General features: G+C 43.9%; 1 protein-coding gene across 2 annotated transcripts in view; it reads left to right on the top strand.

Annotated features, from left to right (window-relative positions):
- Positions 1-12,425: 12,425 nt before the first annotated feature.
- Positions 12,426-26,581, top strand: part of NDST2 (N-deacetylase/N-sulfotransferase (heparan glucosaminyl) 2) — a 23,440-nt gene continuing 9,284 nt past the window's right edge. For both annotated transcript variants that reach the window (XM_009079583.1, XM_009079582.1), the window contains exons 1-5: positions 12,426-13,825; positions 20,322-20,409; positions 20,599-20,753; positions 22,358-22,543; positions 22,924-23,052. In XM_009079583.1, the coding sequence (XP_009077831.1) occupies positions 12,833-13,825; positions 20,322-20,409; positions 20,599-20,753; positions 22,358-22,543; positions 22,924-23,052 (1,551 nt within the window). In that variant the 5' untranslated portion in view covers positions 12,426-12,832. The remainder of the gene's footprint in view (positions 13,826-20,321; positions 20,410-20,598; positions 20,754-22,357; positions 22,544-22,923; positions 23,053-26,581) is intronic.

The raw sequence follows: 26,581 nt of genomic DNA, 5'->3' as shown, positions 1-26,581 counted from the left end.
CTAGCTTTTAGGATGATGTCTAGCTCCCTCCCAGACAGTATATGAAGAGCTATCACTGTCTTAAAGATGGTCTTAGAACCTATTTCTGATGCTTGTGGGCCAGTGTGCAAGGAGGAAGTTTAAGATTTTAATATCCCACCCTGTCTCATATCTGGTTATAATGCTGCTCTTCCTTCTGCCCCTTCTAAGTCTGCAAGAAGAGAAGGAAACCAAAATGGGCATTGAAATTTCCCTGACAGTTCCTAGTGTTGGTCTCCTGAACATGGAGCCCTCTCCTATGGCTCATCTGTGGAGTCTTCCTCTCTGAATGCTTTGAGAAATTGGTGTTTGGGTGAAAAGACAAAATTGAGTCCTCAGTTTCCAAGTGCAGGAATGAGTTAGAAAACAGTCATCCTGTCTTAACTCTGGAGGGTTAATGGTATAAGGGTATAGCATATGATTAGATAACCCCTACACACGCCCCTTGGCACTGCTTGGGCAGAGTTATCTGGCACTGCTGCCAAGGGACTGAGCACAGGGACACCAGGGCTTGAAACCAAGAGACACATCGATGGTTTTCCTGAAGCTGAAATTACCAATGCATTTGTCAAACTGTCATCTGTGTGTGGCCAAGGAAGAGAAGGATGTTCAGGTCTGCTCTCCTGGCCGGGGTGTATCCTGGGGGGATACTGGTAAATTTGCACATTTGCCCATGCCCCTTCAGCTGAGAGGGAAGTCAGGCAGCAAAGGCAGTGCCTGGCGAGCACGGAGGAGTCTGGGTTACAGCCAGTGGCAGGCAGATGCCTCGTGATGCTGCCTGGTCGTGTCAAATAAATTGGTTGGAAAAACACAGGCAGGCAAAGGGGAATATAGGCAAAAACAAGCATAAAACCACTGGGGCAGGATTCTTGCTACAGGTACCAAGATGTCAGCAGGTCCTCTGAATGTGCTTTCTGTTAACACTTGCAGTCGCAGATGTTCTGCAAGCCACTTAGCGCTTCACGGGAGAGTGGGGACAAAGTCAAAGCGTTTCAAATTACTGCAGAAACACTAACCCAGATTCATAATGAAGACTGAATTTTACAATTCAAGGAGAGGCTTCATTTCTTTGTTGTGTAAGAAAACAGAGCATGTCTTCCAAAAACCTGTAATCTGTATATTCCAGCTACCAAATTAATTATGTGAGAGTTAAGTAGACCAAATAATTAGAGTTAAAATTAATTTGTGTATTTAACTTTAAAATTAATGTCTAAAAATTTAAAATATGTTTATCATGTTGTATTTTTAGTAACATAATTAGAGCTCTTCAGAGTTGCTGTCTAGCTAAAAATTGTTTAATTCTTGTGTTTTGTCTGCAGTGAAGAAGGTAAGAAAATTCAGAATTTGGATATCCAGGCTGCCTTTGCTCTCTCATTTGCAGCACTGTTGAGTAGAAAAAGAAGGAAAAAAATCTTTCCTGGAAACACAGTGTTAATCTAATCTGGGGCTACCAGAAAGAATTAATTATTTAGTTTCAGTGTTGCTGCAAAGTCAAGTTTGAATTACTTGAATGCTCTAAATGTGGTTGTTTCTCTCCCATCACATCTGTGCACAAGATTGTGGTATTAAGTGATCTGAAAACTATAAAGTATCTGCTACGTCACTGAGATCAGTTAGCACATTTGAACTTGAGATTTCAACATTAATGATGAAATTTCAGCATTTGTAATGTTTCTTGTGGGTATTGTTTAATGTGGGTAATCTGCACTGTCAGCTAACTAATACCACTTTTGTCTCTGTATGGGAAACAGTTCACCATTGAAAGGGCAGAAAGTACTGTAAGAATGTAGTAAAGGCAACTTTCCTTCCTAATGCAGCTCTTGCCTTCTGTTGCCCCTGAATGCTTCTCTGGGCAAAGGGAAGGGATGAATGCAGCAAGTAGTGCAAGTGTGTTAGATTTTCACAACCAAATCAGCATTGGCTTTAGTCAGGTAATGGATAAAATAATGTGGTGGTGTGTCTAGAATACTGACATGGTGAATTTCAGGCTTGCAAACTGTATGAGCCCTCCTCCATCAACATTAAGTACATAAGCTGTAAGCATGCTGGTGTATTTCTGCTAGATCTTGTCTTTGAAGATGAGTTCTTAAGCCTTTTAGACCATACTTCTTTTGATTATTAGAGAACCTATGTTTTTAAACATGGGCAAGCTAGACCTAATGTCTCAGGAAAATTCTGTCTTTAGGCACTATGTTTCTGCCTCCTTAAGCAATGTGAGCTGTCATTTTCTCCTACTCTCCTCTGCCTCCCTGTGCACTCCTCCGTTTATCTCCTCCTCCTACTTTCAGCTTTGCATTTTGTTTCATGCTGCCTCCTATTCCTGGAACAGTCTCCTAGTCTCTGCTGCCAAATCCTCCCTCCCTTTCTCTGCTATTGCAAACCCGTTTCTTCCAGCAATCATTCCCAAGTTGTTTATTTGACTAATTGTCTGTCTTTTGTGTCCTTTCTTTCCTATATCTGTTGTTCTGGATCATGTTTCTTAATGTGAGATAGTACATACTGCAAGACAGAGGAGTGTATTTGCCACTGTTTTGTTGAGCATTGTTTGCATTAGCTCTTTATATGATGATTAGTAATAAATTCCCCTTCTCATTTTGAGAGCAGAATTTTTCACTTAGTTCACTATTTTCTGTATGCTATTAAAGAGCAGCCACATTTTATTTTGAGGTAATTGCTAGTTTGTGGGAAATTAGTGTCTGTATTACAGCAAGTGCCATCAGCCAGCCTGTCTGCATAGGCAAAGTTCAGCAGTGTTTGTCAACTTGCATGAAACGGAGGTAGAAAACACAGAGCTCTGGGCAAATCTGGTGGTGCTCAGCAGTATTACTGTCACTGCACAGCTTCACTGTGGTGGTAATTATCAAGCCGTGGCTGTTACTCCCTAGCATGGACAAGCTTGCAGAGGCATGCATGGAGATGAATCTACTTACTGTTTGTAAAGCATTTTTGTGTCCTTGTTTGCGGAACGAGTCTTACAACAAAAGCATTGCAGAAAAGCACAGGACCCGATCACATTAGTAGAAATATGCATTGGTAAGTGATTATGTTGTTGTGGTGGATCAAGTTACAGTGTTTTCTGCAATGCATTTTAGAGGCTGAATACTCCTTACCAGGCTAGGCCAGAAGTGTGTTGTCTTTCCCACTGAACACCTTTCCATACAGGCTGATGCACGATTCTACCTGAAGAGAATTTTGATTTCTGGCAATTATCTTCTTTCCATTCCAACTGGGATAAGGCAGTCAGATCATTGATTTCTAAAAGATTTATTGGGATTTTCTGTTTTCAGTCAACTTACCTGAACCAGGCTGAAGATTCAATAAGAAAAGAAAAAAGATTCCTGAAACTACTAATGTTGCTTTAGACTAAGTTTCATAATAAATAGTGTTCTGAATTCTTCTGTTTTCCTAAGTTCTGCTTCTGATAATATCTGACCTTGTGTCTTACTGCTGCATGTGAAACAGAAATAGTTTTGGAATTGTTTTATCCTATAAATGCTTATAAAATCTTGCAAAATGGCACACAAGACTAACTCCATTAATTCTGACTTGAAGGTTTAAGCATGTTTTTCCACTATCAGAAACTAAAAGTGAACTCAGTATTAAATTTCTTCATGGAAAAAAAACCACATTTTTTGCATGAAAAAGTATTTTATAGATGCAGTGTTTCATAGCAGAAAAATATTCTGCTCATAAGCAGTTGACTAATTAAAAACGTAAGAATATAGCACCCACTTTAGCAATTAAGTCTATAAAATGGGAGAAAGACTAAGAACTAGTGGCATGTAATTACTGCACAGTTTAAAATTAAATAATATATTTGAGATGTATGTCTTTTCCAGTAAGTTTTGTTTCTCTGTGTTGATCATCTAAAAACAAGGTAGAAACAAGGGGGAACAGAAGGAACAGGGCTGAAATGGTAGTGAGCATGGCGTAGTGTAAACTGTGGTGTGGAAATGAGTGTGCATAGGCTGTGGTGCTCTGATTTCGTAACAATTGTAAACACAGATGGTTTGAGAGAAAATGAAATAATTCCACCCACATTAAGACAGGGAAGTCTAACAATAGTCGGAACTTTTTATCACCCTGTTTCTCTAGCAGTCTCTGTCCTCCTATCACTTACACATCCTTCATGCATTGAAAGCTAACTAGTGTGTGAAGCTGCTGCATAGTCCATCAAGGCCATAAGAACTGCTCTGGGCTGGAGTTGCCCTCACCCCACTATTCAGGGTGTCTCCATCCACCCTCCTCTGGCTCAGGCTGCATCCTCTGCAACAATACACGAACAGGATGACTAGAGGTAGTCAGTAACTGCTACCAGGTTCCACCTAGAGTCCAGTGATCACCAGAGTACATAGTCATCAGGCAGTAAGTGCTCTACAGAGTCCAAAGTCAGGTCAGCTAGACTCCCTGTGCACTCCTCCATTTATCTCCTCCTACTACTTTCAGCTTTGTATTTTGTTTCATGCTGCCTCCTATTCCTGGAACAGTCTCCTAGTCTTTGCTGTACTTTGCTGTACTCTGCTGCTCTTTGGACTTACAGTCCAAAGTCAGGTCAGCAAGGCAGAGCCTACTTGTAACATAGTTGAGGTCATGTCCTGAGCTCAGAGCTCGGGTACAGCTCGCAGCTCAGGTGGAGGCTGGTCAGGGCATTTAGAGGCTGTTGGTGGACACAGTGCCCTGACAGTGTTCCTGATCTATTTCTACCATAATGCTTGTGAAAAAGCAGCTGATGACTTTTCATTGCACAGATGGCCACAAAGGCTTCGTAAGGGCAGTAGAGCACTTTGGATTTGTTGCTGTCTTACAAAACCCAGGCCTCCAAACCGTTGTCTCAGCTAGCCTGTGTAATCTCCGTACACCTCAAGTCATTCCTTTTCTACCCATTCTGCTCTTCTTCCTGTTGCTCATTTTACTCATTTTAGCTGGCCAAATTTATAGCTTGTTTATATCACTTTTGCCCATTTTTTTTTCTGAAGTGAGTTTGCACTGTGTTAAAGGCCATCTTCCAATAGCCAAGCCAGCAAATATATGAATATTTTGTTTTCTGAGTGCAGGAGATTGATTTATTTCAATCATGTCAAGGTAATAGAGAACTGGATATGAGATGCTACAGAGGCTGGGAGATATGCCATAACTTTACACTGGGTGGAGGTCTTGTGAATAGAACACCTCAGCTGAAGGCAGGTAGGAGGGAGCTGCTGTACACAGCTGAGGATCGTGTACTTTTACAAGCTCAACAAATTTTGACCTTGTGAATCTTAGTGCAACTACTCAAGAACAGCTGAGTGCAAGAACTTTCCTGGGGTTTTAAACTTCCATAGAGCACTTACAGCTTTCTTCTGGTGTCAGTTTGGTCAATCTTTGTGTTACAGTATTAAACCTGTTCCCTACTGTCATATATTCCTAGATAAAATAGATGGGAAAAGAAGATTATCTCCTTATGTGTTATGTGACAGGAATATAGAAGATCCACCTCTTGCTAATTAAGTTGATTTTTTAAAGTATATCTCACAGGAAAAATGGTTAGGCTGCTTTCATAACAATTACAGAAAAACTTTCATAATATACATTCTATATAAAGACACTTCAACTTTGACACTGAGTTGTCTTGGTTTTGCCAGGGTTTGACTGTTTGACTTGATTAAGTTACTTAGAAGAAATCATCAGAAAAGACGTTTTGTTTTCTGCAGCGGAATCATTGATCTGCACTGTGATTGGCAGGGAGCATGAGGGAATGGAAGTTAGATTCTTGTCCATATCTAGTGCGGAAGGAACTGCATCTATTTCCTGTTCCCACAGCTGAGTTGAAGGTGCTCTGCCATGATAGAGCATACGTGTTGATTACTGATGTAGGGAGGAGGCTGAAGATGGTGTATTCCCACCATTTGGGGTGGTTGAGGTATTCACTTCCCACCTGGTGGGGATTGTAGAGCCACTTGGACTGCCCTTGTTTGGCAGGCTCCAACCTGTACTAACCCTGGTTCTCTGTCCCACAGCTCAAGTGACTGGCTGCCAAGAGAAGCTGATGTCTCACATTATCACCTGGTTTGGGATAAGGGTTAAGGTTAGAATGTGCATAGACCTATGGATAAGGAAAGGCACAAAACAAGTTGGAGTAAGGCCAGAATGAAGCTATGCTATTCTTGTGGTGGCCTGATACCTAGATTTTAGAGGCTCAGTAGCACGTGAAATAAAGGAGTAGGCATGCCTCTTTGGTTATCTCTGAACAAAGTGCCTCCTTTCTCTCCTGTGAGCAGTTACATTTGCAGAGACTTGTGCACCCTCAGCACAGTTATGTCCTCACAGCTGGTGGAAAGCTCTCACTTGTGGGAGCGCTTCCACTGCCACAATACTTGAAGTCTTTCCTTTTCATTTCAGCAAAGGTGTGCAGCTGCCAAGCTGCATATTATTTTTATTAAATAGCATCAGCAACTCCTGAAGCCTGAAATTTGGTTTGCTTTTTTTAACAATTCTTCAGGCTCCTTATTTGCACATCTGATCTTTAGGCAGGCTAAAAAGCAAGACAACAAACTGGTTTCCCTTCCCAAATTTGTCAAATATTGAGACAGTGAAAATTGTTGGGGTGTGTGGTGCTGACTTTCAGCTTGAGAGAATACCTCAGTGTAAAAGTTTGAAATTCTCTTGCTTCTGAAAATGAATCAGATCAGTTGTAATGACCCTAAGCAGCGAGTATAGTATGATAGGGAGAAGGCAGGGAGCAGAAAACCAGGTTTTCTGGAAGTTCTTATGAGGACCATTTACAGGGGAAAGGATTGGTTTACATTGCTAGCAGGTAGTGCTGGGCTGTGTCTCTGTCACTGGCATGGGAAAGACTAGACTTGTTGGTTAATTTTTGTGGTATAAAAAAGAGAACAAAGGTCTGCTGCAAACAGAAGGGCTGTGTCATGTGTCCCAACACCAAGAACCTTGCAGGATTCATGGGATCCCTGTGCAGCCCCCTGTGATGCTGACCTGGCAGCATCCAAGATCTCTGCCCTCATGGTGTCTTCAGACTTCATTGCACTGGCACAAGGCTGAATTCAAGCCTGCAGTTGGGTTTCTGCCAGGCTGGGCTGAGAGTTCACACAGCTCTGTTTAGCATGGATTGCAGTTTGTTGCTGTTGCAGAAGGTGTGACGTTCGATACCTGTCTTGGGGTGATAATAAGAAAAATTAAGTAATTATTACTTCATCAAACAGGTCTTCTCCTCTTTATCAGACGGACACATTTCAAGCCTGGTGGCCAGCTGGCAGCCTTCTGCCTTACCACAGGTCTGTACTGAGAGGGCTCTGCCTGCGTGGGGACTCGCCGAAGCAGAGCACAGCTCTGGCTGGAGGCTGCAGCCTTGTGTGTTGGAGCAGCGTGGGCACCATTAGTGTTTCTTGCTTCTTTGATCTGAGTTTTGTATTCCTTGGGCAGTCTCTCACTGCAGGATTCAACTGGCAGTGGTGCTAGCTGAAACACATGGCCAGAGCCCAAAAATGAGCTTGGCTGGCAGTTCCATTGCAATGTGGCTGTAATTTCCACAGTATTTTTTTTTTACCCAATATGTGGTATACAACCAGCATTCATTCTTTTGAGCTTCTCCTAATTCTTTTGCTGTGTGGCTCTCTGTGCTCCAGTGATGGTACTTGCCAGGTTCCCCATCTCTGTGAGGGAGCCAGGCTGTACCTGATGGCCTGGCATACAGATACCACCACAGACAAAGGGAGGGGCTGTGGTGTCTCAGAATCGAGCAGACTAATGAGGAATTTTGTGTCATGATGACACCATTAAAGTGGAATGGGTTGAAAAATCAATCAGATTCCTTCTCTGATTACTGCGTAACTCAATTACTGCAGTCCCCCTGGGGCCCAAGGCAACAACCATCTCGCAGGAAGTGCAGAAGAAAGACCTCTGAAATAGAGCTGTTGTGGACAAAGGCAAGATCCTGCTGCTGTGCATTTCAGAAAGAGGGATTATGTTATAAATAATAAAAAGGGCTGGGGAAACACACTGGTGACACTGGAGTTTAGAGTGGCAAGACCTTCTGTAGCTCAGCTAGAAAGGAACTAATATAACAGTTCTTGATAAAGGTGTCAGATGATGCACATTATCTTCTATGTGCTTTGGCATGAATGTACCAGAACCCCCAAATATTTCGGTCACTGGCGTGCTCTCCCCCAGCTATTTCCAAGCATTGGAAGTATCTGGAGATAGACGTTAAAACCACACAGTTGTGATTGTTATCTTGCTTTCATATCACATCCGTTGCCATGTGGCTTAGCAGCTGATAATTCACAAAACAGTTTATGTTTCACATTAACACTGTATATCACTAGGAAACAGAATATCTAAGTTTTATAAAGCCTTTGTCTTAATGCTGGTGATTTGTGAGCTAGTTGCCCTTACAGCTGATGCTCTCTGATCTAGAGATGCTTCTCTGGCAGGACGGGAGCCTGCTGAGCCTGCGTCCTTGGACCAGTGAGTGCTTCATCCTTGCTGTGTGTTCTGACTGCTGCCTCCTGCAATTCACACTCAGGCAGTCCTGGCAGGAGTTTGGAATAGACCTTAATTTATCTAGAAACCTGGGATTTTTGTGGTGTTAGATTCCGAGGAGTTTGATATCAAAGGAGGACACAGGTATTTTCTTTTCCTTTAAGAAGGAACAATTTTCACTGTGGGTTGTTTGGTTTTTCCTTTTCTTTCTCCAGCATAGATATTTCTGGGCTGTTTGGGTATGGGTGGTTACTGACAGCTCTCTTGCCTTTTAATATCAATTTTGGTCAGTATATTTGTTTGTTGCTTTTTTTTTCTTTTCATTTGAGCCTAAACCAGCTGATGCGGTCCCCGAAGAGCGAAATGCATCCCGTGCCAGCTGGCATACCCTCTGGCTGTGAAGCCTTGTTAAAGAGATCGGAGCTGACAGATTCTTGAGCAGCAATCTGATACAGGCCTTTTTTTTTTAAAATTCGTTTTTTTGAGCTCGCCCATGTAACAAATGGGGCTTGTTTGGGAGCTTCGCTAGAGGCTTGAATGGAGTCATTGTTACCAAAACACTGCTGTGATTCACAAGTGCCCGGCAAAGGGGGTTCCTCTCCCTCGTGCCCCTCAGCTGGGCACTGCAGGTGTGGCAGCCTAGCTTAAACTCTGGTTTGATCCTTATTCTACAGAATAATCCAGTTGTCCTGTGATTTTGATCTGTGAACTGACAAATGGGAAACTGAAGCTGCAGTCCTTTACAAAATAGAGACTCTGTTCAACACTAAAAATGAAGCTGGAGAGATGAGTGAGTGTAACCTGGGAAGAGAAGTGTTTTCCAGGTTGATGTTTTGAGGATAAAGAGTTGTAAAAGTAGTACCTTGCCAGGCTTTTGCATGGATCAACATACTCTGATTTCTTACTGTTACTGTGGTGTTTAGATTACAAATTCTACCCCAGAAACACTTGCTTGGAAATTTATGCAAGTAACATGTGGGTTCCTGAGTTTATGTATCCCTCTTTGCATTAGTTTCTCCTGCAAAAGCATCTTCATGTCTAATACATGTTAAGAAAGTGAATCTTTGAATCCAGAATAATCTAATGATTCTATTTTATTCAACGGGACTAAAAGAAAAGGGAAGTGAACTATATGGGTAGACAATGCCTTGGAATGCTGGATTTTCTCGGTCAAAATTAAGTATATAGGAATTTGAGTGAAGTGTTTAGCATGAATTTGTTGCATGGAAGTAGAATTAAGACCACTTTTTATGCACAGTGCATTGTGATATGCATGGAGATGTGTATTATTGTTTCTTACAAGGAATTCACCTCTTAAGAAAGATGCAGCATTTATTATCTGTTTCTATTTAACTTCTTCCTGCCCTGCTGAATTCTGCCTCTCTGCAAATTCGGAGCTATAGTGCCAAGCAGGAGGGTGGTGACATTGGGGCCCTTCCTTGCAGTCAGTGGGAGGGGAAAGGCTCATGGAGATGTAAAGGTTATTTTCCTGGTTGCTTTTGAAAGGTGGCACATGTTTTGGGGTACTATGCTGATACACCAGCATTCCCTGTGTATCACTGTACTGGACTTGACTTGAGCTAGAATTACCTGCCATATCCCGTGCTCAGTCCAGAGAATCATATATTTAAAATCAGTTGTCACTTCAGTAACAAAAAAACCCTCCAAAACTATATGAGTTCTGTTTTTCACATCTTCACATAGTGATTTCTCACCTTCTCTCCCCTGTCCTTTTTCCAATAAAGACTAACAGTATGTAGAGACAAAACTGAAAGATGATCAGTTTTCTGAGATGAAGAAAGCACAGCTTATTGTCACTGACTGAGCTGGATTTCCTAAGCCAGCTCTGTCATTACAGAGGGACATTTGGGAATGGAGACTCAATCTATTTGGAGCCTTGGGAACAGAGATTATTTTATCAAAAATCTTGATTCATCTGCTGCCTTGCAGAGTGACCTTCCGTAAGTTGTGCTGTATCTCAGTTTCTCCAGTGGAAAATTATTTCTGTTATATACATTACATTGACAATCTACAGCTATTCTGAAGACCTCACTGGGGCTGAGGTTTCAGTGTGCACTACACAAGCCAGTCCCTGCTCTGCTGAGCTTATAGCAGAGAGGTTGTTTGAGAAATAATAATGATCATTATAAGGCTTGTGTAAAGAGCACTCTGACTCTTTTCCATCTGCTGCCACAAAGTTAGCAATATTATATCTCTTCATATAAAATCTGCTTGTGTTTTTTGTCTCTGCTTCAAGCTGTACCAACGGTTTTAAAAACAGCCTGGTGGGAGTCTTCAGAGTGGGACTTTTGGCCTCATCTGTGAACTGATATTTTCCCTGACTCAGAGGGATTTTTTTCTGTCTACTAATAGACATTACAAAATAAGCATCTGTCTCGCAAGTAATTTCTTTTCTGGTGGAACAAAATAAGCATCTGTCTTACAAGTAGTTTCTTTTCTGGTGGTGCTAGTTGTTAAAACCCCCTGACTTTTACTAGATATAAAAACCTCTATCTATCTTAAAGACAAACTAGTCTTATGATACTCTATGTTTTATCAGAATGATAGTAACAGAAAGGCTCAAAAATAGGAGGAATGGAAAAAGGATGAAGACTGTTTTGGTAATATTTTTGTTATTGTTATTCTTGTGCCTCCTGGTGTTGTAAGCTGTGCCAGTTGAGCAGGTGGTTATAAGGTCTGTGTGTGGTAGAGCACATGTCTACAGGAGTGGGGGAGGGGAGAGTAAGAAAGGTTTTGAGAGGAAAAAGGTTTTTTAACAGAGAGCTCATCTTGAGTATGACTGACTTGATGAGCAACATCTGGCATTGAGAGTGTTCTTGCATTGTGCTGGGAGAGGCAGCAGTTGCCCCTCCAAAGTGTGCTTATATCCCAAGTAAGTCACACTGCTGGTAAGGGAGAGACTCCCCCGTGATTTTTATTTTATTTTTAAACCAAGAAGCAATTTAGTTACTTTCCCTGGTGTTTATGTTTTAGATGACTTGGTGTTTGTTGGTTTGTCGAGCATTTTATCTTGAAAAAATAACAACATATGGTGAAATAGTCTGCTGCCATAAACACCAAGCAGGAGGTGAGAGAGAGCTTCGTAACGAGCTTTCATGAATTTGAGACCAACCCAAATTTACGTCGTGCTGGTGGTGATTTAAAACTGGCTTCGTGCTCTTCAGTGGCATATGAGGGAAGGTGAGGAAGGTTTCAGGAGATGCTTCATCTCCAACTGCCACTGAATCAATTGGCAGCAATTAGATGTGCATTGTGTGGGCAGCCTGTGCCCCCCACCCTCCTTGATGCTTGAGGGATGATGCCTCTCCAGAGCCATATTTTGAGAGCTCTGGCAGAATATGAGTTCCCAGGAATAATGAGCCAGCCTTGTAGAGAGGGCTGGGAACCATGGAAATAGGGACCTGTAGGAAAAGAGCTCATAGGAATATGAGCCATCCTGCTGGGTTCAGGACAGCCATATCCCAAGGGCCTAGGAAGTTACTGGCAAGGACTTGGACACATCATCATAAGCATGAGAACAGGACAAGACAGGGAATGTGAGGGCTCTCTCCTCCTCTTGTTAATTTTGAAATATAAGCAAGAATGAAACGGTTTCATATTTTTTGTTCAGTGGCATAAAGAGGGGTAGGGGAAGGCCAGGCACTTGGCTTTGTTTGCTGTGTGTGAGAATCTCACCCAAGATGAATGCTGAGTCCCTGTGCACTGTCAGGACCTTTCTTCCAAAGGCCATCACAGTTGTTCTGTCAAGCTCCCACAGAAGTGCTGTGCATCACTTCCCAGGAACAGGTCTGCCTGCTGATGGGTGAGTGGTGCTGCCCACCTAGCACCTGCTGGTCCTGCCATTTCATCTCAAACCTGTTAAATACCATGAATCCATAGTGAGAATTGACTTTTTCTTTTTAAATTGCAGGATGCAAAGAGGAGGTGCCATCATGTAAATGTGAAACAGCTAAATGAGAAACAGGACACCTGGGAAGGCTGAGCTGAAGCTGCTTGTGCATAGAATGACAGACTGATTTGCTGTTGGAGACGAGATTCAGAAAACCTTGCTCCTCCAAAAGACTTTCCTGAGCGAGAGGAGAGGAACAGGAGGAAGCACACAAAAGAGCGATGGGAATTGAGGGCCATGGTTACTTGAGATAAATGGCAGATCCCTGGGAGTCTAGCCTTGTAGCTGTTTGCTTTAGCTTTGTGTCTCTCTGCAGCTGCTCTTTCTTTTTTGCGAGCTGCTGCTGGGTCCTGCCACGGCGGCCCTGGCGGTTTCCGGAGCGGCGTGGGCGCAGCGCGTGAGGAGGGGTGAGCCGCCCGCCCCACCATGATTCAGTTGTGGAAAGTAGTGCGGCATGTGCGACAGCTGGAGCTCCACAGATTGATCCTGCTGCTCATTGCCTTCAGCCTGATCTCCATGTGCATCCTGGCTTACTACGTCACTACCAGCCCCAAAATTAAGGAGCCGCCACCCCTGCCCTTCAGTGACTGCAGCAACCAGCACCGCGTCTTGATCCCACCGCAGGCCAGCTGGAGGCTCACCAAATCTGTGGACACCTCACGCACAGATCCCGTGGTGCTAGTCTTTGTGGAAAGCATTTACTCCCAGCTGGGGCAGGAAATAGTGGCCATCCTGGAATCTAGCCGGTTTAAATACAGGACAGAAATCGCCCCTGGCAAAGGGGATATGCCCACCCTGACAGACAAAGATCGAGGACGCTACGCGCTTATTATCTATGAGAACATCCTTAAATATGTGAACCTAGATGCTTGGAACCGAGAGCTGCTGGACAAATACTGTGTAGAGTATGGAGTGGGGATTATAGGCTTTTTCAAAGCCAACGAGAACAGCCTGCTCAGTGCACAGCTCAAGGGTTTCCCCCTTTTCCTACATTCCAACTTGGGGCTGCGGGACTATCACATCAATCCTAGTGCTCCCCTGCTCTATGTCACCCGAGCTAACGAGGTGGAGCAGGGTCCTCTGCCTGGTGATGACTGGACCGTGTTTCAGTCAAACCACAGCACCTACGAGCCAGTGCTGTTGGCCAGCACAAAGTCCTCGGAGTCCATTCCTCACCTGGCCACTCACAAAGCATTGCATGCCACGGTGGTGCAGGACCTGGGACTGCATGATGGGATCCAGCGGGTTCTCTTCGGCAATAACCTCAATTTTTGGCTGCACAAACTCATTTTCGTGGATGCCATTGCTTATTTGACTGGCAAACGCCTCTGTCTCACACTTGATCGCTATATCCTCGTCGACATTGATGATATATTTGTGGGAAAAGAGGGCACTCGCATGAAAGTGTCTGATGTAGAGGTAAAATCCCCAGAGTAGCTACTAGACAAATTTCCAGCGTGTGTGGTATACCAGGAAAGTCAAGGTGGCATTTGAGTCAAAGTTGATTGCTGCAATTGTTCTCATCTTAGACAGAGAAGCAGCCTGCAAAGATGCTGAGGCACCATATGTGATGCTCTCAACAGTTTTGCAGGTTGAAATGGAGCATTTCAGGGGCTGGTCTCTCTGAATGTATGAGAAAGATGCCTGTGGTGGTCTTTGCTGTCTCCAGTTTAACATAAGGAACATGCGTATGCAGGTTTCCTCAGTCAACCTATTTGTAGCTGTAAGCTCTGCCTTTCAAAAGGAAAAGGCAAGTTGTGCTAGAATAGAGAAAAAAAAAGGCTTTTATTATTATTTGTTATGTATAAACTGTATATATTATATTGTAAAACAGATATGCAGTGTAAACTGATACAGTCTATATGTTACCCGTCTAGCTTTTTAGCACATAACCAAATTGGGAAAGAAAATGTTTTCTCTCACCCTTTGTTACACACCCCTTCATGTCTACCACCAGCAACCCTCATCCCTTGGCAGGGGGTATCCAAAAATTCCCCAGGGAAACATGGTCAGACCAAGCCTTCATGAGAACCATCTCTGTGGCCTCATGATTGAGAAAGAGAGATGCCATCTGTGTGGTTTGCTTTCCTTGGCAGTTCCTGGAGTAATTTCATTCTTTAATAATTCTTTAGAGCCACCTTTGACTGTAACACTCTAAGCAAACAGGTATAGAAAAAGTGTTGCCAAGCTCACAGGTATAGAAAAACAGAACAGTCATATGTCATATTTAAGGAAAAAGCTAAAATATTTAAGGAAAATGCTAACATTGTCTTCATTTCACTACAGCGCCCCTGTGTTTTGAGGTGCTGAAATGCTCTGAAATATTTTTATTTTTTTTGAAGGATCACAGTCTTTTCTTGGTCCTAAGCAGGTCCCGCACCTTCTAGTCCAAACCAGCAGAGATTCTCACCTCTGTAGTGTTTGTGCAGGTTACAGACCCGTGTGAGAAAGCAGGATATAGGTGACAGAAGTTCTTGGGAACAAAGGCTGCCCTAGTGATGTTAAAAACAAACCCAGACACGATTATTCCAAAAGATGCTTTGTTTGGGTTTTAACAGGGTGAAATGGAGGAATAATCTGTGATCAGTAAGCAGAGAATCTCAGGCAAAGCAGATAAACCCCAGATTTATCCATTTAAAAGAAGCTCTCTGATTGCAGAGCCATGCGAGGTTAATGAATTTTTATTTTTTAAAAGCGAGAAATAACTACATGGATTTGTTGATAGCCTCTCACTGTGGGGAGAGAAGAGGATATAATAGTAACAGAACAGCTGGCATTTTCTTTGGCCTTTTATATGAAAGCTCTGTTTCAGGGCTGTTATCTCAACACACAGTTCCTTATCTCAAAGCTTAGATTACAGTGGTCAGGGTAGCGGTTTGAAGATTGGATGTTGTGTGAAGGTATAAAATTGACTCTGCTGTCCCAGTGAGCCTGTTTGCCATATGCAGGTCCACGTTCAGAGAGCTTTCCAGGCAAAATGACTATTAAAAGAAAGCACTGAATATAATTTGATCAAATGCATGCCCATAGTGCATGTACGACATGAGAGCAGAAATGTTTTTGTGATGCTTAAAGGAGAGCTCAATAGCTTTCTTCTTGAACAAGAAAAAAAGGAATCATGCCTGCTTTTACTTTCTAGATGATAACCCTTGCATTCCTGTTTCTGCTGAAGGGCTGGAGCAGGAGCTCACAGGCCTCAATTGAAGTGGAACAGTTGGAAGTTGCACAAAGAAAATGTTTTTCCCTTGTAAAGTTTACCCGAGATTTGAGCTGCACATAATTAACAAAACAAAATCTCAGAGAATCCCTTCTCTTCTCAATTATTCCACATTCAGTCTCTTCTAAAATCATAATCCTCGGAATTTACCAAACCTCCATGGAACTGGCCAACAAAGACAAGCCGTTTCTAATGCAAAAGGATCTGGCTTTTCTGATCCTTCCTGGTTGGCTTTAGGTATGAGGCAAGAAGATTAAGTAGATGAGTTTTTGCCTCTTTTGCTGGTAATCTCTACGAGGGCATAAATAGTGAGCAATCATTAGTAGTGAGTCTGAGAGCTAAGTGAAAATCAAGGACAGTCATTTCATTTGGGTTATGAATGGCGAGGGTGGAAAAGAGAGAACCTAGTGAGGGTGGCTGTCAGCCAGCTCCTGCCTCTCTAAATTACAGAAGATGATCTTACCTGCAATTAAAGTACTCAGCAATTTCTTTCTCCCTAATTCTAAGATTGGAGGGGAAGTAGAAATCCCAGCACCATCAGAGTTTTTCTCTTTTGCTAGCACTGTTTTGAGCTATGTCCGTGCAACTGCTCTGCTGGGCAGTGAGGAAGCTGCAGAAAATCCTCTCAACGTGCTGCTCAGTGTCCACAGGGGCAGTATCTACAAAGAAGGTGTTTCTGCCTCACATTTCTAATATGCTTTGTGTGAGCATTGAGAAGAGGCTGGCAAAGCACTCAGCTTTCTTCCTCCCATTTTTAACCATCTGTTTCTCTTAATTTGTCTGTGCACTGTTTTCTTAGAATCATGGTATCCTCTCTTCCCAGCATCTGACTCTTGGCCTTATTTCCCCCTTTTCTTTTGCCTGTTTTTAGAGGGACCTGAGATAGGTAATATTTGGGGTTTGGATGGAACAGCTGAAATTTCTCTGCAAACACTTCTGGAAGTTAAAAATTTTCATACCTTAAAAAAGAAGAGTTGCTTGAAGATTTAGCCCTGTATTACTGCAGTGCCATCTTAGGAGAGGATTAGGTCCTTTAGAAGCAACCAGTACAGTCAGGGTGTTGTGAGTTTACCTGATTTCTTCCTCACTCCTAGAATATTAACCCCATTGAGAGAGTTTTTATCTTCCCTGGATGACATCAAGGCTTGTAGTGACTGTTGATTAAATCTTTGCAGATCTGTCAGTGAGATTATATAGATTTTTAATGTATTGCAATGAAAGGCACAATTTTAAATTTTTTCCCCTTAACCTTTGCTTAGAAGTAAATATTTATCATTGTTTGAGATTATGAAGAAGGCATGTTTTACAGTGATGGGAATCAAACATCAGGGTGAAGCTCAAACCGGTTTTGCATTGCATCCAGGAATGTGCATTGGAATGTAGTTGCCTGTCACTTGAGCCTGCAGCAAGGCTGCCCCAACTCAGTCCTAAAGGCCTCCTAGGTACAGGTCTGTGTGGCAGTGGATATCCTCTGATAGACTGTGACAGGCGTGAAGCAGCTCTGGCCTTGATGTGGCTTAAGAGTTCTGGTGGCCAGTGCTGGGAATCTTTTGGAGACTCCATCTCTGTCCTTCCTGGGTCAAGTCTTGCAGAGCTTTTAGCAGGGAGCTTAGCTGAGGTAGGAGCCTTTCTGGCTAGCTAGTGGGCTTGCTTGCATCTTGGAAGGATTTTTGGAGTGGAAGATAAAAATATAAAACACAAATATAAACATAATACAAAAATCTAAACCACAAATACTTGGATGGATTGAAGGGGCAATTTTCTCGGGGGAGAAACTTCGCTTTTTAGAGGGATAGCTAAAATTCTAACCCTCTGTCTTGTATCATGTGAGCAACTGAGCTTCATAAATATGCACATGAAGATCTGTTCGCATCTGGATAGCTATTTTATATCTTAATGGATAGCCTACTCCACATTTCTTGATTGCCTTTTGTTTAAGAATCTCAGAGCACTTTATGGATATAAATGAAATGCCACTTGAGTCACCTGTAAGATATTATTAGTACTATCATATTCATCCCACTTTATGAAAGAGAAACAGAGTGCAGAGAGAAATGCCATCTTCCAGTCTGTTCCCTCACCTGGATTGCTCACAGACCTCTCTGAAGCAGTGTGCTAGGGAACATGGAATGCATAATTTGTTGAAACAAATTTCCAAGTATTTTCTTGGCACCTTAGTCTCTTTTATCCTGTTCAGGAGAAAGATTTCTTTTCCATGCCACCTTACAGATGTGACTGTGACAAGGACCCAACAAGGGTATGGCAGAAGATTGACAATAAACTCCGCTGGACTTCATAGTCTCTGAATTTCCAGGGCCCCCACAGTTCCTCCCTGGTCCCTCCCCGGACACAAAGGATTGTAGCCTGCTGGAGCAGGGTTTTTTGGGATTTATTATCAGACAGATGTGTCGTCATGGTAACCCCAGCCAGGCTTTAAATCTCTTTCCGTGCATAGGAATGCTAAGCCTCTTAACCACTGTCTTCCCTCCCTTCACTTTCCTACCCAAGCTTGAAGAACTGGATGTGCCTTTCAGGGCAGCAGAGAGGAGTGGTGAGGCTTGGGACAGTTCTGGAGACAAGAAAAGAAAGCGGCACTTTCCTGTCTAAGTTACTGGGTGATGTGTTTAAGGTGCTGGTCCCAAATTTGAAGTGATGTTGTTATCCAGCTGGGCAGACAGGCACCTCTCTGTGGAGGGATGCAAAGTTCTGTGCTCCCTGATGTGTGGGGTGAGTTGCTGTGTCTTACTGGGCTAGGTAAGGGGAACTTGCCCCCCTCCAATTGCCAGTGCTGGATCTTGTGCTGCAAAGGAGGCTTCAGCCATTAGTGCTGCTGGCATGTCACCTTGCGAAAGCCTTGCCTGTGTTTGTGATACGTTCTGGAGATGTCACATACCTTACATTTCTCAAAGTATTACTCTTGGGTGAGGACTGAGGTAAGGATGTGGTAGGCATGTGGCCATGGGGGAGCTGGAACCTTTGAAATTTGTCCCAGGCTGCATTTGGTGTCACTGTGGGAATGAGGAACAGACAATGAAGTGTGTCTCTCTGAAAGCTTGTTTCCCTCAGAGAAAGCACTGAGAGTATCTTGCAGCACTGCAGAAATAATCTGTCTGGTTTTCCCACCTTGCTGTGGTCATGGACTGCCTCCCTTGGACACAAAACTGCTCAGCCTCTGTGCTCCAGGATACATTTGCAGTGGATGGGTGATTGAAGTAAATTTTAAATTAATGTGATGACCAGTGTTTGGTCAACAGTGTTTTGATATACTCATGACAGCAATCAGGTTATCCATAAGTGGTAGGTGTCAAGGCTCCTCCGTGGAATGAGAGTCTGCCTTTGTGAGTGCACTTTCAGTGGTGCCCCTAAACAGTGCCTATGGGGTGTGAGCCATGGGGAGGCACCTTGCAGTGCTCTTTTGTGCTCCTAGGGGCTGGGGAAGGGCATCTGAGGCAGCCAGATCTGCCCATTTCACCTCCATAGCTGGAGAGGTCTATATGCTTTCCCCAGTTACGTGCCAGGTTGCCTGTGTGTTTGCTTCTGGCTCAAGTCTGCTGTTGAGAGGTCATCACCTTCACCTTGGTGCAGCCACTGATCCATTGCTTTCTTAGAAAAGCTATTAAAACCTAAATAGCCTGAACAAGGACCGTGTCTGTCACCTGCCAACAGCCCTTCTGGCAGTCCCTGTTTGATTGAGAACTTCTCCCATAGGGAGCTGCACCAGTGACACTTTCCCTGAAGCACACAGGTAGCAGCAGAGCATGCATCCCAAGCTTCTCTCTTTTATTGTTTTCCAGCAGAAGAAATTTGACTGGAATTAGTTTGTGTCTTGTCTGTGACACACTGAGCCCCTGGGTTTTGGTTTGGGTTTTTTTTTTTCTGTCAGGGCTGTCTGCTGTCTTATTTATAAGGGCCACTGCTGGACCTTGAGGTTTGTGGTGCAGGGCACCTTCCCTTTGGCTGTAGCAATTACTTTGGGCATTTCAAGCAGACACAAGTGAGCACAAGAGAACCTGTAGGAGATGTGATAACTGTGAATGTTGGCTCTCCCAAGTTTTCTTCCTGGAATCCAAGAAACTTTTCCTGCTACAAAATTATTTTGACACTTGGAAAGGACACAAAGCTAGAGATACCTCCCTGATGTGGCAGGACTCACTGCATGGGTAGTTCTGAGAATCCACCTTTCCTCTCCAAATAAAAGCCCCCTCCCTTTGCATCAGTTTGTTACTGTTCATTTTATTACTGACTTCTTTTCCTTCGTCTGTGCACCACATGCTGCCCCATCCTCCTTTTCATTAACACATAGACTGAGAAAGGGCAAAGGTTCAGTAGCAGAGTCCTAGCCAAGATGGAAGAGGAAGGGAATGTTGAGGTTGAACCTGGAAAGTGTAAAGGATCCGTTGCGTGCAAATGAGATTTATTGTCCCTTTGCCTTAGCACAGACACTCTGGGTTCTAAACATTGAAGTGGAAAGCATCATCTGACTGGTTTTAAAGTGTACATTTAGTACAGCAGGACTACTTCAAGTAAAGACTCTATGTGGAGCACTTGTCTGCTCTGCTTCTCTCCAAGGGCAACGATCCTTAGCCCCACACCCGGTAATACCTCTTCAGACTGAACTGGGCAGCAGTAGAGCATAGAGGAATGTTGCAGAGCAAAAAATACGAATGTGAACATGTCTTTTTCCTTTTGTTCAAACAGGCTTTACTGAGCACCCAGAATAAGCTGAGAACTTTAGTCCCAAATTTCACCTTTAACCTGGGCTTCTCAGGGAAATTCTACCACACAGGTAAGCCCCTGACACCCCTTTGTCCCAGTGCCTGCCTGCAGCCCCCGTGAGTGTGTGTGTGCGTGTGTGTAAGACCTTCGAGAGAACATGATTCTCTGTTGGAACAACTCAGCATTGCAGGGGATTAGCCACTGGTTTTAAACACTCTTCTGCCTTTTGGTTTTGTGCTTCCTTTTCTGCTCTCTGTAGGTACAGATGAGGAAGATGAAGGGGATGACATGCTGCTCAAACACAGGAAGGAGTTCTGGTGGTTCCCTCACATGTGGAGTCACATGCAGCCTCATCTTTTCCACAATGTCACTGTGCTGGCTGAGCAGATGAAGCTCAACAAACAGTTTGCTGTGGTAAGGAGCATTGCAGTGTATTTACTTTACAGTACTAATCCTTAAACATTCTTCTCCTGGAATAATGTTCAGACCCCACTGAACCCAAATAGTAGTCTAGCAATTCAGCTGCATTTAAAAAAGGCATATCTGAAAGTTCAAATTGCTGTGTGGCACCTGCTGTCTGCAGGCAAGAAATGCCACTCACATACCTGTCTGTGCAATGGGAAATGCTTCCTGGCACCTGCATGGCCCCAGGCAGCTCCAGCACATTCCAGGGTGCAAATCCCAAGGCTCTTGTTTGCTGAGGTGTGAACTTGTAGCATTACCATCCAAATCCAATTAATTTACAAACTCTGGCAGTAAGAAAGCATTTCCTTTTCCATCCTTTTTTCAGTGTGGTTTTCTAAGGAAGTCACCTGGTCAGTAATATAAAATGTTCTGTGTGCACACAGCCAACTTCTGGCCTTCCCAGACAATGCTGAAGGAAATTACTTATCTAGGAAGTGCAGGGGAAATTCCCTGGGTTTTGACAGTGGAGGGGGAAGCCTTGAACATCCTGCATTGCTGGAACAATATCTGTTTGGTGCTTACAGCCCAGAGTTGAATATAGCATACATGTTTCTCTGAAAAGAAATGTCCTCTTCACCTCTACTTTGGCTCTTTTGATGGTAATCCCCTTGGGAATAGCAGGCTGCTGTCTTGTGTTCCCATGACACAGATTAGGAATGATCTTGAATTCAGAGCACAGTCACAGCATTATAGAACCAATTTAGGCTTCTCCTTTTCCTACTTAAATAATAGTGCAGTCTTTTGCAAAGAGAGACAAAGCACAGAACACAATTACACATATTTAACGTAAAACAGACTGGCAGTGAGAGAAGGTTATGGCTTCATTTAGGGGCTCTGGTTTTATCATACACCACCTGGGCAGAGTTGTCATCATTCATATTGCTACCAGAACCACAAAGTGGAATTAAAACCAAGAAATTTAGATATTTCCTGTCATTTTAGTATAACTGCAGGCCCCCTGTCTTCACCCTCAATAGTCTCTTGCTCCATGTCTGCTTTTCTTTGAATTGCTAGAGACAATACAGACCCAAGTCATCATCTTCCTTTCCTCTGTATCAGTTAAGGAAATTTTGTTTTCCTTCTCTAGTGACTCACATCTAGGCATTGTAGGAGTGAGATATGTCATTTAACAGCATTGATTGGTTCGTAGTAACTGTGGAGCCTGACCTGAGGGTTCTGAATTAATCTGTTTAGTCACACCTGCAGCTGTTGCCAGTGTTGAAGGTTCTTCCTGATACAGATTTACCCTTATATTTCTATAGATGCATAAAACAAGAAGTACAAGCAGTACCCAGGTTGGATGAAGCCTTGAGCAACCTGGTCTAGTGGGGAGGTGTCCCTGCCCATGGCAGGGGGGACACTAGGGGATCTGTAAGGTCCACTCCAACCCCTAAAATTCTATGATTCTATGATTCTATTTCAGGTTTCCCAATCCAGAGAGTTTTCATGTTACTCTGTCACCTTGCTCCATCTTGGATGCTATTGCCAATCATGATCCTTACTAAAGATATTAGTTAAATACTGATTTATAAAGCTGCATATTCTGTTTCCAGGAGCACGGGATTCCCACAGACTTGGGCTATGCTGTAGCCCCCCATCATTCTGGTGTTTATCCTGTGCACACACAACTCTATGAGGCATGGAAGTCTGTTTGGAGCATCCAAGTAACCAGCACAGAGGAGTACCCACACCTACGGCCTGCCCGGTACCGGCGCGGATTCATCCATAATGGCATCATGGTGAGCACAGCCCACGTTCCTGCCCAGGGGAGGGGCTCCTAGGGACCTGCATCAGAGATGTTGATCTTAATATCACCAGTGTTTCCAAAATCATTAAGTCAAGCTTAGCTAAAGCCAGTTGTGCGTTCGTCAGAACAATTCAGAGGTCAGGGCTGAATGGAGAGCAAAGCCAAGCCCAACGAGACTAAATGGAGATCCCACTGACTTGTTTGCACTGCAGTGGGTTAAATGGTTGTGAGGAATAGCAGGAGTCCTCTGAACCTGTCACTTACATCCCTGGCTCTTTACGTTGATCCGCAGAGCACTGCTTTGACGTATTCACATGTAGATTCTGCTGCATCTGCCTCCAGTCTAACTTTGCCTTTTCCTGATGCTGCCAGGTTCTGCCCCGTCAGACCTGTGGTCTGTTTACTCACACTATCTTCTATAACGAATATCCCGGCGGCTCAAAGGAGTTGGACAAGAGCATTCGTGGTGGTGAACTCTTCCTGACAGTGCTTCTGAACCCAGTAAGTTCATCTGAATCGGTGCATGGCTGTCTCAGCTTGTGTGCCTCATATGGGAAAGGACTAGATCTTACTGGAGATTCAGTATAAGCACCCAGCACGGTGTGGGGGTATCTCCAGCATGATGCTAAGGAAAGGTGAGAAAGAGGTCCAGGGAAGTTCTACTTAGTTAATGCTACTTTGCTTTACGTGCTGCCAAGGAAGTGTCAATATTGAGTGTGTTGACAAGTGCAACACTGCAGAGAGAAACTAGTCAGGGTGACAATGCTGAGCATGACCCAGTGGGTGTTACCTGGGCTGCAGTATCTTCATGAATCAGAAGTGAGATGTGCCTTGGCTCCTTCTGTTTCGTGCACATCTGCTGCCTGTTGTCTTCTCCCCTGGCTCACTGATGAGTTTTGTTCACAATAATTGCTTTTGCTGTGCTTTCATTATGAAGTGTTCTCTTGTTTTCAACGTGTAGACATTTGAAACAATTTCTGGGTTCTTTTTTGTGATGTAGCTGTCACACTGAGGCTTTTTTGTGAGACCTGCGTCTAACACAGGTGTTTCTTTTTCCCTTTCAATATTGACGTTTCATCAAGCCACTGAGCTAATGTAGTACCTGCAGCACCCTGCAGGTCCTTCCCAAGTCTTAGCCATGGACAGCAAATCACATGAGTTATCACTTTCATTGAGGCTGGGAAGATTGAGGTGGCAAGAGACAGAAAAAAAATTGGTCATTTTTAGAAAATTCCAAATGCATAGAATCAGGAGATGAAGTTTTGTAGCCCTCTCCAACCACAGATCACACTCCCTGATATTTCTGGTTGTTGGCTACAGCAGGAAGATGTGCTGCTCGTTTTGATTGTACAGTAACTTTCTCAGTTCCCACCTGAGCTTCTTTCTTACTGAAGCTGAACTGGCACCTGTTGTCCTCCATTCCTGTGAATGGACATTGCCCTGCCAGGTTTAGATAGTGATTTCAAAGTGTCTACCTCTGTAGCCACTCCTGAACACAGTGAATCTAATGATGTTTAATCTCTTCTTTTCTCATGACTTCCAAATTTCTACCACCTTCCTTCTCTTTTATACATCTTTTCCACCAGTGCCTGAGTATGGACAAGAAGCCATGCAGGCAAGTCTGAGAGGAAGTAAGTAGGTTCTGGCTAGTTTACTAGGTGGCAATCCTGGAGCACTGGTGCCAGTCATTGAGTACTTGCTTGTGGGACTTGTTCTTGTAGCAGAAGCTGTTGGTCTGTAACAGCCCTAGCTAAAAAGCTGTAGGGGTTTATACTTCCAGATCTGGAATCCAGCCCTCCATCCCTGAGGCCTGGTTCCATCCTTCTGTCCCTGAGAACCCTGAGAAGGTTCCATCCTTCTGTTCCTGTTGCCTGAGGCAGAACAACACAAACCCCAAAGCTGCCTGCCTAATAGAAGTCTGTAGTAAGGAGAAGGTCATTCTTTGCATTACATGTGGAGTGACTGGTCAGATAGAAAGAAACTGCCTTCTTCTCTTGATGGTTTCTTTTCTGGGCTTGTGTCCCAAAATGCTGGGTGGATTCCCACGTTGCCCCACTTTGTCAGAGCTTAAAGCATGCCTGCAGAAAATAGCCACTGTGAAAGTTATGGGCTCTAGGTTTCTCTGGGAAAAGCACTTGCCAGACTGTAATCCAAAGATCTTTACTGGTCTAGGAAGCCAAGCCAAAGAATTTATAGAAACATAGTATCTAGAACTACTCATTAAAATTTACTGATAAGCATGTGATGGTCAAAGCAGCTGACAGAAATCTGTCATCCAAAAAGTTTGGGAAGATTGTGCTCTGGCACAGGATGAGCTTATTTGCCATATTTGCTGTTGGCTCTTCATGGTGACATTTTGAAACTCTCAGGCACCTTCAGATGCTTCCCATGTTTACACATTTGCTGCCTTTTGGCGTGTAGCATTTGTCTCTGTCAGAGCAGAGTGCTGCTCTCTAAGCTCCTCTCTGTTGCTCGTGTTTGCACAGTGACTCAGACCCTCACTGATAGAGCCATCTCAGGGACCTGATGGAAAGCTGGCCAGCCCTGCAGCCCCAGCAGTGATCCGTAGCAGACTTGGATCAGGCTCACTCAGTCTTTTTTGGTGCTTCCAGCTCCCTTTGAGTGGATATTAACATGCAGGGGTCTCCAAGCCTGTGTGTGTATGATTAACTCCACAGTGCAAACAGAAGATGTTTGATCTTCTGACTAGTGAACAAGGTCTGATGTCAGAAAGAGAATAGCTGTGGATCCTGAGTGGACAGGCTGATGGCTTCTCACAAACACGTCTGCTTACACTGCACAGGCAGGTTACTGCTGTGCCTGCAGCTGCTTGTTACACACTGCAAAGGTGCTCAAACCCTCCTGTTTCCATATTCTCTGCTCTCTGTGACCTTTGCGCTCATCTTTCCTCAGTGTGAAGGAGGAAGTCATGGCATGCTGACAGTGGAAGGGAGGAGGAGGGGAGAGAGCTGTTATTTCCAAGCCAGTCCCTGGGGTCAGTGGGTGTGGATGAGAGGGAGGGAGGGAGTAAAGCAGGAAGGGAGAGATGGCACTTGAGTGTAGCTTATGTCAGAAGTAGTGCTCAGAGCTGTTTTGGCAGCAGTAGCTGTGACGGGGCAGAGCAAGCTGCCAGGCCTTGTTAAACAGTGCATGTGTGTTACAGGACATGACTGCACACTCAGAAGTACAGGGAAATGGCTCATCAATTGAACTTGTCTTTTCTTCTTCTAAATCCAGTTGCTTGTGAGAGTTTGCAGGTGGCAGCATTACCTGTGTGAGCCATTTCACCAAATGTAGTCAGTCTTGAGACACAGTTGGTAACCTGGATCACATCCAGGCTGCTTCTTATTCTGGAAGACGTTTTTGTATTCTGCAAATCTTGAAGAGGCCCCAGGTGGTGACCTGTGTCCTCCCTGCTGCAGTACTTGGTTTGTGCCAGTGAGCCAGACTCTTCATGCAGCAGATTTTAACTATATATTTCACTTGCAAGTCAAAGGGATGAGCTACCCTTTGCTGTCACAGAACCTTCCTGATGTCTCCCAGAAAGGGGCAAAATACAACATGAGATGGATCCTTTTGCCACCATGCCTTGCAGTTACACAGATCTTTCTGTCCTTTGCTCTGTGTTGTATTTAGCACATCCTTCTTACACAACAGCACTGAGCACACACTGCTCTTTGAAGTGTAGGTGCCAGAGCCTGTCTGGCAGGGCCTCTCTGTCAGCTCAGTAGGAAACCAGAAGTGAAAAACCTCACAGGCAGACAAATGTGACAAATCTTTAACTCCATTTACTTTTCATGTGTCCCAGAGTCCTACCACTGTTTTCTATTGCCTACACAACCTGGGTGTGAGCACCTTATGGACAGGATTAAATTTGTTTTGCAGTGTCTTGGGGATGGCTCAAGCACAAAGAGCTACTGTCTGCCAGTACCTCTTGTCTTGCTGAGACCAGTCCATGGTGACACCAGGCAGAAAACTGAATTCAGACTTCCTGAGTGCCAGCAAATGTCTTCATCCCAAGACCATCTGT

Source organism: Acanthisitta chloris, unplaced genomic scaffold, assembly GCF_000695815.1.
Source record: "Acanthisitta chloris isolate BGI_N310 unplaced genomic scaffold, ASM69581v1 scaffold208, whole genome shotgun sequence".
In the NCBI taxonomy this organism is placed as follows: domain Eukaryota; kingdom Metazoa; phylum Chordata; class Aves; order Passeriformes; family Acanthisittidae; genus Acanthisitta; species Acanthisitta chloris.
The sequence above is the reverse complement of the archived record's forward strand: the minus strand, read 5'-3'. Positions and strand labels throughout refer to the sequence as shown.